This window comes from Erpetoichthys calabaricus, chromosome 4, assembly GCF_900747795.2.
Source record: "Erpetoichthys calabaricus chromosome 4, fErpCal1.3, whole genome shotgun sequence".
NCBI classification, from domain to species: Eukaryota; Metazoa; Chordata; class Cladistia; order Polypteriformes; family Polypteridae; genus Erpetoichthys; species Erpetoichthys calabaricus.
The window spans coordinates 131,838,863-131,852,310 of NC_041397.2; the positions used below are offsets into that span (position 1 = coordinate 131,838,863).

The 13,448-nt window shown below is 40.8% G+C and overlaps 1 protein-coding gene across 1 annotated transcript in view; it reads right to left on the reverse strand.

The window, feature by feature from the left end:
• Positions 1-13,448, reverse strand: part of LOC114651377 (lanC-like protein 3) — a 100,897-nt gene that overhangs the window by 14,418 nt on the left and 73,031 nt on the right. Inside the window, exon 2 of the mRNA XM_028801277.2 lies at positions 11,689-11,812. Within this exon, the coding sequence (XP_028657110.1) occupies positions 11,689-11,812 (124 nt within the window). The remainder of the gene's footprint in view (positions 1-11,688; positions 11,813-13,448) is intronic.

Sequence of the window (13,448 nt, forward strand, 5' to 3'; positions counted from 1 at the left end):
AGGAAGAATGAGAAGAAAATATATTCAAAACATGATCAGCCTGTCACCATAACAATTCTTAATTTAAATGCACTGCAAATCCACTTCCTTCTGTTATGCTGATTAAGGTGTAACACATCTTGCATAATGGTACAATCAAAACATTATATAGGGTAATAACAGCATCTTCTCCACTCCACAGGTGAACACACCAAGCACACCAATTACTGCACAAATGTCCTCATTGGGGATGTAACAGTGACAAGTTATGATACATGAGCCAAGCTGCAAAAAGAGGCAAATTGTATAAGAAGCATATTAATTCTTTGTAATCCTTCTTGACTCAGGATTGCAATGAAGATTAATGAAGTGAAAGGTGAACAGGAGCTGAATGAGCACAGGAAGACAACAGGAGAAGTGCAGGAGGCAGTGTGAGGAATGCTTCTCAAAGTTTAAATCAACATTTTTTCTGGTACAGTCAGAACATACAAATATTTCCATGTATCAATAATAAGTTTCACTTGTACTGCATGGGCTAGGCCTGGTATTCTTGCTATTATTTGGTATATTTTAAGTGGATTATAGTTACAGTTTTGTACAAGCCTTTGGGCTTGTAAGTGTACTTTCAATATGCACTTTGAACATAACTGAACAAGAGTAATACATTGTATATATTGGGACTTAAGAATGCCCACATTTTCTGTGTTTATGTCAGCTAAGAAAACATGTGACTTTATTTGTATTTAAAACCTCTAAACTATTGAAATTTTAAGTATTACATCTTTAACCTACTCCAGTAGGTCACATTGACTTACTACTGAATATCTAATCTCTATCCAAAGCTTTTATTAGTGCACTCACTATCTGAGCTAATATATTTTGTGGAATGTGACCTGGACACAGACAGGTAGACATCGTTGGTTCAAACCCACACACGTTTATTTACAATTATTATGTACAAAGTGAACCACACAACCCAAAACTCCCCCTAAGTCCAGGCCTCTCACACAATGCCTTTTTCTCTGGTCCACCTCCACTCCTCTCCTCCGAGCTCTTGCCTTCTTCCTCCCGACTCCAGCCATCGAATGGAGGATGACGCCCCTTTTATACACACTCGGACGTGCTCCAGGTGCCTCCCGATTAGCTTCCGCCAGCACTCCCAAGTGTGGCGTAAGTACTGGCTGTGAACCCAGAAGAACTCCGGGTGTACCTGGTCTTCTTCCACCTTAGCACTTCCGGGTGTGGCAGAAGTGCTGAGGGCCAGGGCTCCTCAGGCATTGGGGCGCCCCCTGGCAGTGACCACGGGCCCCTACAGGGTTAAGCATCTAAGCTCTGTTCCCGTGGTCCCCAAAGCCACCAGGGCGGTTGCCCCCTCGTGGTCTGGAGGAGGCGTAATCCCTCCTCCGGTCCTTCCGGGCATCCCGGCTGGGTGCCACCCCCAACCGCTTGCCAGAGTCTATAGTAAAAATCTTCTCATGTGCACTGTGTTTTTGGCAGACCCCTGGGGAAATTATCCAGTATGAGTGAAAAACTCTAAATTAACAATGAGGTTTATATCAGGATACAATGGGGAATAGGAGCAATAAAGAATCAGCTAAAATAAGATTTATTTTTTATAAGGTTTTTCCTCAATATTATAACTTGGGCTTCATAAATAACAGAAGAAAATACATACATAGACATTTTAAATTTCTAATAAAAGTTTAATAAAATGTTATAATTAAAGTTAGTTTAAAAATGAGAAAAAACGCCTCCTGGGTTAATATGTTGGACCAAATGTTGTTTCTGTTACATACTCAAATCTTAGAAAATCTCAGATCCATTGCTGGAAATAAACATTTCAAAATTAAGCAAATGGTTTAGCATAAAAAATAAATAAACTAAACAAAAAAGATCTCCATGAGCTGTGTAGAAGTTAATGAGATTTGTTAGGAAACAAAGAAGCCTCAAAGTAATACTGCATACTCAAGACTCAAATTTTGGTACAGAATTTCCCATGTATTGGTGGGCATTACAATTATGGTTCCAAATGCTATTTCCTATTTTAATATTTAGCCTAAATTCTCAGGAGAGTGATCAGCAAATTTACTGCCCACTACTCACTCTTTAGTGACACTTTCATTTTATAACTAGGGGGCTCCGCCCCCTGCTCGCTTCGCTCGCCAACCCCTGGCGTTGGGGCATGACAAAGAGTGAGATGTATGAATGAGATATAGAATAGTGTGGAGGTGTGGATGATGACATATAGAAAGCAAAAAATAGTGTTTGGCACAGAGTAATGGTTTATTGGAATATTTCTTTGTACACAACATTAGTAGTAAAGATGGTGTCCTGTCCTTGAATGAGTCTTCCTTGGCATGGAGCATTTATAATTTTAACTTTAACGTCAGATGAACGTCGAACACGTGAGAAGGCAACATAAAGTTGTCCATGTCCAAAAACGGGCTCAGAGAGGTAGATGCCAAGCTTGTCCATGGTTTGTCCTTGTGATTTGTTGATGGTCATGGCAAATGCAGGTTTAATGGGGAACTGTCGGCATTTCAATGTAAAAGGTAATTCTAGGTCAGAACTCATAAGGTCAATTCTAGGAATGAGAACAGTATTGTTAGCATGTGATCCTGTAAGAACTGTTGCTTGAATAACATTGTGTGTCATGGTGTTGACGACTAAACGTGTGCCATTGCATAAACCCTGTTTAGTGTTAAGGTTTCTTAATAGCATGATTATTGTTCCGTTTTTAAGGCTAAGATTGTGCTGTGGTAATCCGGCCGGTTAATAGTGTTCAAATATTCTAAGGGGAAATTCAGATGTTCATTGTCGTCAGCAGAGTCAACTTTGTCAGAGCTTAGAAAGAGCCGTGCCTCTCCAGGAAGTAATGAAATGACGTGGTTATTAATGTGATCAACATTAATATTTTTTGGACATAATATAGTGCGTTGTGTTAAAAGGGGTATTTGGTCCAATGAGATTGCTGTTTCAAATATCTCTGTAACTAAGTCGTCGCAGATAAAGGATTGGGGAAACGTAATAATATCTGGGTGAAGTCCATCTGTATTGGTGAGTGTACCATTTCCCAGTTGTAATAGCCAATTGTTATATTCTGGATCTGGACATCGTATGTTTTGTACTAACTGTATTGTTTGAAAGCAATGCCAATTGTCTGCGTATTTTAAGGTGGACTGAACAATAGCTGAGCGCATGGCATGTGGAACAATAGCCAAGCATTGTCTAAAATCACCTCCTAATAAAAGTACTTTTCCTCCAAAGGGAATATTATTATTCATCAACGTTTGTAGAAGTTTATCAATGGTGTTGAGTAAGTGACTGGATGCCATTGTACATTCATCAATAATTAACAGTTTCGCAAGACGGATGTCATATTTGTCCACATATGCGAAAGCAGTATGGGCCATTGCCTTTTGGTGGCCTGATATGTACTCCGGTAAATGCAAAAGCAAATGAACTATTGTAGGATCTAATGCAGTTCATAAAGTTTTTACTTTCAGGCACATCGTTAGTTAGAAGCTTCTGTAGATATTCAGGATATGAATGTAAAGGAGGCAGTCTAATCTGACCCTTTTGACAACAACGTGTAAATTCATTATTTGTATTGCCAGTTGTTTCTTCAGGGAAGTTAAGTGAATGACAATGATTGCAAATGACATTCATTAATCCCAATGAATTTTCCTCAATACTGCACTCATTATTGAACGTGTTGTCAGCCAAGTGGCGCAAGCGTTTAGCAGGTGTCTGGCGTTGATGTCCACGACAGGCAGGTTTTGCTTGTGTCGTTTGAGAGGCGCGTTGTTGCATGTCCAGTATTTGGGACGCGCTATTTTGGAGGTGTAATCGATTCGCCTGTGCTGTGCGAAAAGTCCGTTTCAGTCTACGTCGTGCATTGTTTGTATCGAGCCTTGTCCGTTTTTGTATGTCGGTCAGTTGAGCTTTCTGTTTTTGGAGCCTTGCTTGCTTGTTTTCTGGCAGTTCATATGTGCGTTGTAGACGTCTGCGTTCATTTATGCTGTCTCTTCGCTCCCGTTTTTGTATGTCTGAGACGCGAGGTCTTTCGGTTTGAACTCGTGCCTGTTTCGATGCAGCACTTTGAGACACGCGCTGTATGCGTCTACGTTCATTGTGTCTGTCCATTTGGGCATGTCTCTGTAACGGGGTTAGTTGAGCTTTGCGTTTTTGGAGCCGAGACATTTTTTCTCCCGGAGTTTCAGAAGCGCGTTGTATGCGCCGCCGTGTATTTTGTTGTTTCATGCGGGTTCGTGTGTTTGGTCCCGTTATCCAAGCCGAATCGTTTTGTATCCATGAGCGTGTATTCATGACTTGTTTGTTCCTCAGCGTGCGAAATATGGATAAGTAATAAGGAGGATCGCACTCACTGTTAATATGGAGCCTTTTCTGCAGTTGAACGGTTAATAGTGGTTTATTGTAAGGAGATCCACCTATGCTGCATAGTGTGAAGGTGTTGAGATGACGTATGTTTAATATGGACGGTTCCTTTAGAAATGGGGCTTTGGGTGTCACTTCTTATTGATGTTAGTGTGTTTGTGGGTCTGATTCGTCGTTGTTGTGAACGTTTCGTGTGACATGTCTCGTCTGTAATGGGCTTGGCGTGGCGGTCACGGCTTCTTTTTTTTGGTGCGTTAGGAGCTTGTTAAATCCTCCTCTTTGTGTGGGTCCCGTTTCGTGTGCAATGGGATTCGTACGGCGCTGTGTGCTTTTCCGGCGTCTGAGGGGGGGGGGGGGGGGGTAGGATTGGTGGGGCGCGAGCGTCTTCTTCCTTTTTGTGTGCCAGGGGCTTGTTGAATCCTCCTCTTTGTGTGTGTCCCGTCCCTTGCTTGTAGCGTGGGCGGGGTGGTTTTGGGTTCTTTTTTTTTGTGTGCCAGGGGCTTGTTGAATCGTCCTCTTTGTGTGTGTCCTGTCCGGTGCTTGTAGGGGGGGTGGGTGCTTGCAGGTGGGCGCGAGCGGCTTCTTTTTTTTTTGTGTGCTAGTTTCGTGTGCAATGGATTTTGTGCGGCGCTGTGTGCATCGCCTGCGTTTGACTCCTTTATTCTGTGCTGACTCCTTTTTTCTGTGGTCGCGGCGCCTCATTTCTTTGACTCCTTTTTTCTGTGCTCACTCCTTTTTTCTGTGGTCGCGGCCGCCTCTCGCGGCGCCTCATTTCTTGGGGCGCCTGCGCAGTACGTCTTTTTGCAGCTACGGCCCATGGCCGGATGTCCCTGCGTCCATCCGGTTTAGCATTCTCGGTTAGTAATATGGATTACTGAGGACTGTGGGAAAAACATGGTGCTTCCAGATTAAACTCGCACTGTTTCTGGTTTGAGAAGACATGCAAGCAAGAATTTCATTGCACGGTGTACACTATGTACACATGACAATACTTGAAGCTGAACTTGAAAATTTGGACAACATTCAAATTCCACAACATATCCCAGCCTGGAACAAAACTCTGCTCATTCAGTATTGGGTTATGAGAAAACTTTTCCTCTTGACTCCTAAACAGCATTACTGATGCCTCTAAACAACATCATTGTGTTCACAGTTATGAGGAAAATTGGGATCAAGATTCAATGGAAGAAGGAATACCAGCCATACCAGTGTTTATTATTGCACTATCAGCTTTACTGATAGTCTAAATATGCGCCATACACAATGAGTGAAACATAGGCATCTATTTTATTTATTTAATGCACTTTTATGCTTTTTTTTTATTATTAAACTCCTAAATAAACAGCAGTGTAAAGATCTTAAACCGTGTAAACATTATGTTTGAGTGGATTTGGCATCAGAGACCACAAGTCACATTTTCTATTCATGTTGGGAAACACTTGCAATTGCAATTACAACAAAGGCTCATTTACAGTGCATTCGGAAAGTATTCACAGCGCATCACTTTTTCCACATTTTGTTATGTTACAGCCTTATTCCAAAATGGATTAAATTCATTTTTTTCCTCAGAATTCTACACACAACACCCCATAATGACAATGTGAACAAAGTTTACTTGAGGTTTTTGCAAATTTATTAAAAATAAAAAAACTGAGAAATCACATGTACATAAGTATTCACAGCCTTTGCTCAATACTTTGTCGATGCACCTTTGGCAGCAATTACAGCCTCAAGTCTTTTTAAATATGATGCCACAAGCTTGGCACACCTATCCTTGGCCAGTTTCGCCCATTCCTCTTTGCAGCACCTCTCAAGCTCCATCAGGTTGGATGGGAAGCGTCGGTGCACAGCCATTTTAAGATCTCTCCAGAGATGTTTAATCGGATTCAAGTCTGGGTCTGGCTGGGCCACTCAAGGACATTCACAGAGTTGCCCTGAAGCCACTCCTTTGATATCTTGGCTGTGTGCTTAGGGTCGTTGTCCTGCTGAAAGATGAACCGTCGCCCCAGTCTGAGGTCAAGAGCGCTCTGGAGCAGGTTTTCACCCAGGATGTCTCTGTACATTGCTGCAGTCATCTTTCCCTTTATCCTGACTAGTCTCCCAGTTCCTGCTGCTGAAAAACATTCCCACAGCATGATGCTGCCACCACCATGCTTCACTGTAGGGATGGTATTGGCCTGGTGATGAGCGGTGCCTGGTTTCCTCCAAACGTGACACCTGGCATTCACACCAAAGAGTTCAATCTTTGTTTAATCAGACCAGAGAATTTTCTTTCTCATGGTCTGAGAGTCCTTCAGGTGCCTTTTGGCAAACTCCAGGCGGGCTGCCATGTGCCTTTTACTAAGGAGTGGCTTCCATCTGGCCACTCTACCATACAGGCCTGATTGGTGGATTGCTGCAGAGATAGTTGTCCTTCTGGAAGGTTCTCCTCTCTCCACAGAGGACCTCTGGAGCTCTGACAGAGTGACCATCAGGTTCTTGGTCACCTCCCTGACTAAGGCCCTTCTCCCCCGATCGCTCAGTTTAGATGGCTGGCCAGCTCTAGGAAGAGTCCTGGTGGTTTTGAACTTCTTCCACTTATGGATGATGGATGCCATTGTGCTCATTGGGACCTTCAAAGCAGCAGAAATTTTTCTGTAACCTCCCCCAGATTTGTGCCTCAAGACAATCCTGTCTCGGAGGTCTACAGACAATTCCTTTGACTTCATACTTGATTTGTGCTCTGACATGAACTGTCAACTGTGGGACCTTATATAGACAGGTGTGTGCCTTTCCAAATCATGTCCAATTAACTGAATTTATCACAGGTGGACTCCAATTAAGCTGCAGAAAGATCTCAAGGATGATCAGGGGAAACAGGATGCACCTGAGCTCAATTTGAGCTTCATGGCAAAGGCTGTGAATACTTATGTACATGTGCTTTCTCAATTTTTTTATTTTTAATAAATTTGCAAAAACCTCAAGTAAACTTTTTTCACATTGTCATTATGGGGTGTTGTGTATAGAATTCTGAGGAAAAAAATGAATTTAATCCATTTTGGAATAAGGCTGTAACATAACAAAATGTGGAAAAAGTGATGCGCTGTGAATACTTTCCGGATGCACTGTATATACATTTGTCATGGTTAGAAGGGCAGTAACGTGTCATAATTAGAACTGAAGGCAGTACTCAAAGTCATCCTTCATTCCTTCTGTGGTTGAGATTTCTGTTGCAACTACTGTAAGTGCAGGGCTGAATGGACTGACATCTGATTCGGGTAGGATAATGGATGGAGCACAAGAATGGAGATACAACCCGACTGGGATGGTTTTCAGTTTCTGTTCTAGTCAGGATGATCAAAATAATAGATGGACAAAGGATGAGTGCACTTTTTGAACAATCGTCCCCCAGCACGAGAGGCTGCAGTGCTCCCCTGGCTGGAGCCTTGGGTGCTGTAGTAAGGAACCCTACTGGGTTCCTTGGGCACCACGGGGGTTGCTGTGAGGAATGGTCTCCCTATGTTGGGGAGCTTCTGAATGACCTGGAAGTGCTTCTGGCAAACAATGCTGTGGCACCAGAAGTGTTCCTGGGACCAACAAAGGAGCCGCTCTGCATCATTCAGCTGAGTCAGAGTCAGGAGGCAGAGGGCAAAACCTACATGGAGAAGGAGCTTTATTAATGACAAGTACATTGTTGGATTGTTCAAAAGCCTGTGAACATGTCCCTGGGTAATAAATACCTTTCATTTTATCCCAAAACAGCACTTGGTGGAGTTGTGTCTGGTGTTTATGGTTCAGTGACATCCACTTGTGGTCATACCAATATGCTAATCAATAGGTTGTAATGGGTAGTTTACACTTGAATTATGTACACTTATACTATAGTGCATTTATTAGTTTAATTATTTTGCCAATATTTATATATGTTTCCAGAATTGCTGATCTTTATTATGTTAACATGTGAAGAAAATAATTTCTGTAGAAATGATATACATGATAGTCATCCTGAATGAGAGCTGCCACACAGATAAGAAAGGTTCAGGTCTTTCATCAAGTAAAAGATCTTGGTAGTATTTCCCTTGTAGTTCCTACATTCACGCCTGAAATACTTTCTTTTGAAGATGGGATAAATGATACCTTTACTGCATTTATCTCAAGCCGTTTCTTTCATTTAGACAGGATAAAATATCTGCTTCAGGCATTCAACACATCAGAGGTCATCTTATTTTAATATTTCTGCATTGATTTTACAAAACCAAATTCCTCTTTACTGATTACAGCTATTGATTTATTTGCAGTTGTTTTCTTATAGTTTTTTGACTCATTTTTAACTGTACTTGCAACCTCTGTTATCAGGCCCTGCAGGGAAGCAATAAGAAGATTTAGGTGGAAGCAAAAATGGTCTTTCCATTTTCCATACCTGCTGTTGGTCAGCTGCAGAATTTGATATTTAAAATTTTCTGCTTAGCCAAACATAGCTTGAGTAGGTTCGCAAACATGTTGTGGTAATGAGAAGTGGCTCTACGTTGGTTAGGCTACAGTTATTTTTTGTTTAACCCAGCTTTGCTTGTCTGTGCATGGCTATTTCATCTTTACTGAAGATTTCATATATTTCTGCTTGATTGTTATATCAGATTTCCTGCTGTTGGTCTGCAGACAATTATGGATCTAGACAAATTCATTATTTTTCCATTATTTTTATTAGACAGACACTATTATCAAAGTCAACTTACAACATTTGAGAGATGCAATTGGTTACATGCATTTTTTTCCAATTGCACCACAGGCAGGAAAAGTGACTTGCTCATGGTCACACTATGTCAGTAGCAGGATCTGAACCCACAACCTCCAAAACACTATGCCGCACTGCCATGTATTTCAGGATCCTGTGTCTTGGGAACAGCACTTCTGATTTCTTCATAGCTGATCCACTCTTAACAATATAAAAATCATATGATACATAATTTCAAGTAGCGATAGCATTGTGGAGCATACAGTTTTTTTTATTTTGAAGTTGATTGTTTTATATCCTGTACTGTATGTCACATGGACAGCAGCATTCTTAATTGCACTTACCCACAGGGTAAAATGAATATCATTGCTGCTCATGACTCCAGTGTTCGGGGGTTCAATTCACTCAGCTAGTTATTGTCTGTGTGGAGTATATACTTTCTTTCCTACTACATCCCTAAAGATGTATGTTAAATTAGCCAAGTGTGGGTGTAAGTGGGACATCAAGATCACTTTTAGTCCTGTGATCTTTGCCTAAACTGTTAGACATGATGGAGACTTGCTGTGAAACTACACTCAGTGCAGTTCCATCCATCCCTCAAAAATCAAAGGGTATTTCTGTCTTGTTATTGAATGTTTAATTTACTGGTCAAAAGTAGTTACCATTTTGGGAGTGGGTACATCGTCAGAAATTATAAGCACTGTACAGAGATGATGACACCATAGGGACTATACACAACAAGAGCACCAAGCTGGTAAAATACCAAGGTAGTTTCATACTGTTAAAGTACTGACCTTGGGCTAAGCCAGAAATATGTAGTCCGCTATGACATCAACCATTTGTGATAATTGAACTGAAAGAATATCAACAATGAAAAGGTCAACATTAGCAAAAGAACCTATGTGCAGGACAAAATTGATCCCCAGGATCTGCTGGATCCTGGTACAGCACAACCTATGACCAATGAAATAATGAACAACAGGATGAACATCATGGGACTAGAAAGAGTTCAGATGATGTAACTAAGGTACATCCAGGATGGACAATTATACCTTACTACAGTCAAGATGAATTATACATCAACCCTGCTTCCAAGACAGGAAATTGAAATAAATGTCAAATAAAGAGCAAACATCACATATGATACTCTAAATTATTGCCTTTTACTGGTGATGTCCATTGTATTGGTGTCTGCTCTAAGGAGGTGAGTCACCCTAGTTCAGATACAAAGCAACATTACTAGGTTTTGCTTGAAGACACACTCAAACTGACAAGTCAAACCAATGAGTCTTTTTCATAATTCAATTCTCCTCCAGAAACAACCAATAAGAGATTGGTCCATACAGGCTCAGAGCTCTTAACAATATTACTGAGGTAAGACTCAGTGGCAATTTCTGATTCTGGCATAAATTTAATTCAAGAATCAAAGTAATGGTAAAAGAAAACATATTGATGACTGTGTGTTCAAAACTTGCAAGTAGAACTCCCACCACCTTGCGTCTGCATCATTAGTCACAGCACCAAGGTTTCTAGTGACAAGAAGTGATTCAGAGCTACATTACTACATTCAAGCTTCTGAAAACTGAACACCCAGTGAGAGAAGTAACACAGCTAGCTGTAATGTAATGAAGTGCAGGGAGAAAAAACGTCTACATTTGGGGGTGGCAGTGAGTTTTACTGTATAAAAAAGCTGCATGTGATTTATAAAAATGGAAATAACCAGTTGGCTCAGTCTAGCTTGTCACTCTCTACTCACTTAACTGTTATAAAAAGAGTCGAGACTTGAAGGTTTCCAAAAATACTACTATCTGCTATTTGCCCTAAACAGCTTGATCCATCATTAGAGATAACACATTCCATGTATAAAGGGACATAGTGCCATCTTTCTGTGTAAAGCTTTATTATTTTTTTTCCCCAAGTCAGTGTTTTCACGATTTTTGTCTAAGGATTTCAGCTTTATCTCATAGTCCACAAACATGCTCTTACATTGATTGCTGACTTTACATTTCCAGCTGTGAATATTCAACTGAAGTCAGCAGTGGTAGTGCTGCTGCTTTGCAGTAAGGAGACTGTGGAAGATTGTGGGTTCGCTTCCCGGTTTCTCCCTGTGTGGATAGCACTTTGAGTACTGAGAAAAGCGCTATATAAATGTAATGAATTATTATTATTATTATTATTATAGTTGTTCCGTTACATTTAGTCAAAGGCTCTGTTCCTTCCAATAATGCCCCTGCCTGATATGAATTTAAACAAATAAAACAAATTGACAGGTAAATATGTGCTGGAATATAAAAGAAAATATTTTTACTTCATTCACACTACTAATTCTGTTCTTGATTCTGTACAGGTTACTTATACACTTATTACTACATTGTATTTTAACATTTTTTCTATCTCTTTCAGTCTTTTCTTATAACTAATATCTGATTTATGTCAGTTTACCATTTTGCATCTGTTCTAACTATTATTGTCTTAATCTGCAGTTATGTTGGTTGTATACTATACTGCACATTCTTTGACAGTTAGTTTTTTTTCTTGAAAAGTAATAAATAAACTCAAGTAAACATAAGAGGAAACAAACATGCTGAAGTAATTCTTACCCAGGTATTCAGTGCCATAGTAGGAATACATGAGGGGAAAAGGCTTTCTTTTCTTCTTTGCATATTGCATTCCACTTTCAGTAATTGTCTGACAGATAGCTTTGATCTGATCAGGACTTAAAACCTGTAAGAAAGGCAATATGAAAACATTTAACCAGGAAATAATTAAGGCAGTCATCTATAAACTTAGATTGCTTAATTTCACAAAACATACTGTAAATAAAGGCATTAAGACTTGAGCTCTAGCGATTCCTGCCACATCACCCAAGCTTCCAAGTCTGTAAACCTAGCAACCCTGAACTGGATTAGGCAGGCTGGATAACAGATGAATTGATACATAAAAGCAGTAAGACCAAAAGCTTTTCAAAACATACACTAATTGTGAGGAAATGTGTCACAGGATGAAACTTCAAAAGCACTTTGCCACGTCTGTATTTAATCCTTTGCAAGCACCATCGTTATAATAAAAGAAAAATAAACGTCATTTGTTCATTAACCGGTTAGTTCCCGCGGTGCACACTGTTTGCGGTGGCGCGTTGTCGGGTTTAGGGAGTACGGGGTAGCGCGTGTATCTGTTTGAAGGGACACTGAGTGGAGACGCATGCCTGCTGCCTGTCGTACGTGGTCCCGGTGCTCTTCTGGTGCGACCTTGGTGTTTAGGAATTGCGGTGCTGCCTAGGAAGTAATTAGCGCATGACGGCCACGGGTATACAACACAGACGTGGTACAGAAGGCAAAAGAGAGTCGCCAACTCATGCGCGCGTATGTGCAGTGCAACCGGTATAGATATCATTTATCTTAGACACGTGACCAGGGAGAGAGCTAGAGAGAGAGGTTAGATTCAGGTCAGGTTCGCCAGCCGGGAGTTCAATTTAGAACTGGTCAGTACGCCAAGGAGGGTGATATACTATGAGGGGCCAAACAGGCCATAAATCATATATTTCTGTGTGTAATCTATTGGTTTACGTATCAACACTATTGGTTTATGAATATTTACTATCGGTTTGCGTGCATACTTAATTGGTTTGCGTGCGTATAATACTGGTTTCATTCATATGAACTATATTGGTTCGTGTCCGTATATTATCGGTTTGTGCGTGAACTATATCCGTTTGTATATGCATAGCACTGGTTTGCATATGAACTATATTGATTCGCGTGTGTATATCAGTGGTTCCAGTACGTTTGTTATTGGTTTGTGAGTGAACTGCATTGGTTTTCGGTTGTATGTTATCGGTTTGCGTATGAACTATATTGGCTTGTGTTCTGTGCCGGTCTAACGATGGATTTGTGTATGCAGTATATTGGTTTCATGCACGTCTTATACTGGTTTCATGTGGGTAACATATCGGTTTTGCGCTTGAACTCTATTGGTTGTATGTGTGTTCCATGTCGGTTTCTCGTATGAAACATACTGGTTTACGAACGAACACTATTGCAACTCTGTGTATGAACTATATCGGTTCTGCGTACGAACTATATTGGTTGTTCACGTGATCTTCAGTGAAAATGGGCGGGGCAAGAAACAGGAACTCAGGGGCCGGTAGTGTCATGGAGCGTGTAGAGAAGCTGACAGGAGACGGATCTGGGTTTACTTTAAACAGTGCGGTATTTTTTTCCACACAATAGGTTTGGGAAAGGACTTGGTGGTAATTATTACTATTTAATAGAATCTGCCATTGAGTGTGTAATGAACACAAAGCTGAAGTTAAGTACGTATTTGGTCGTCTTTTTATTCGCTTCCAGCTACATGCTCGCTT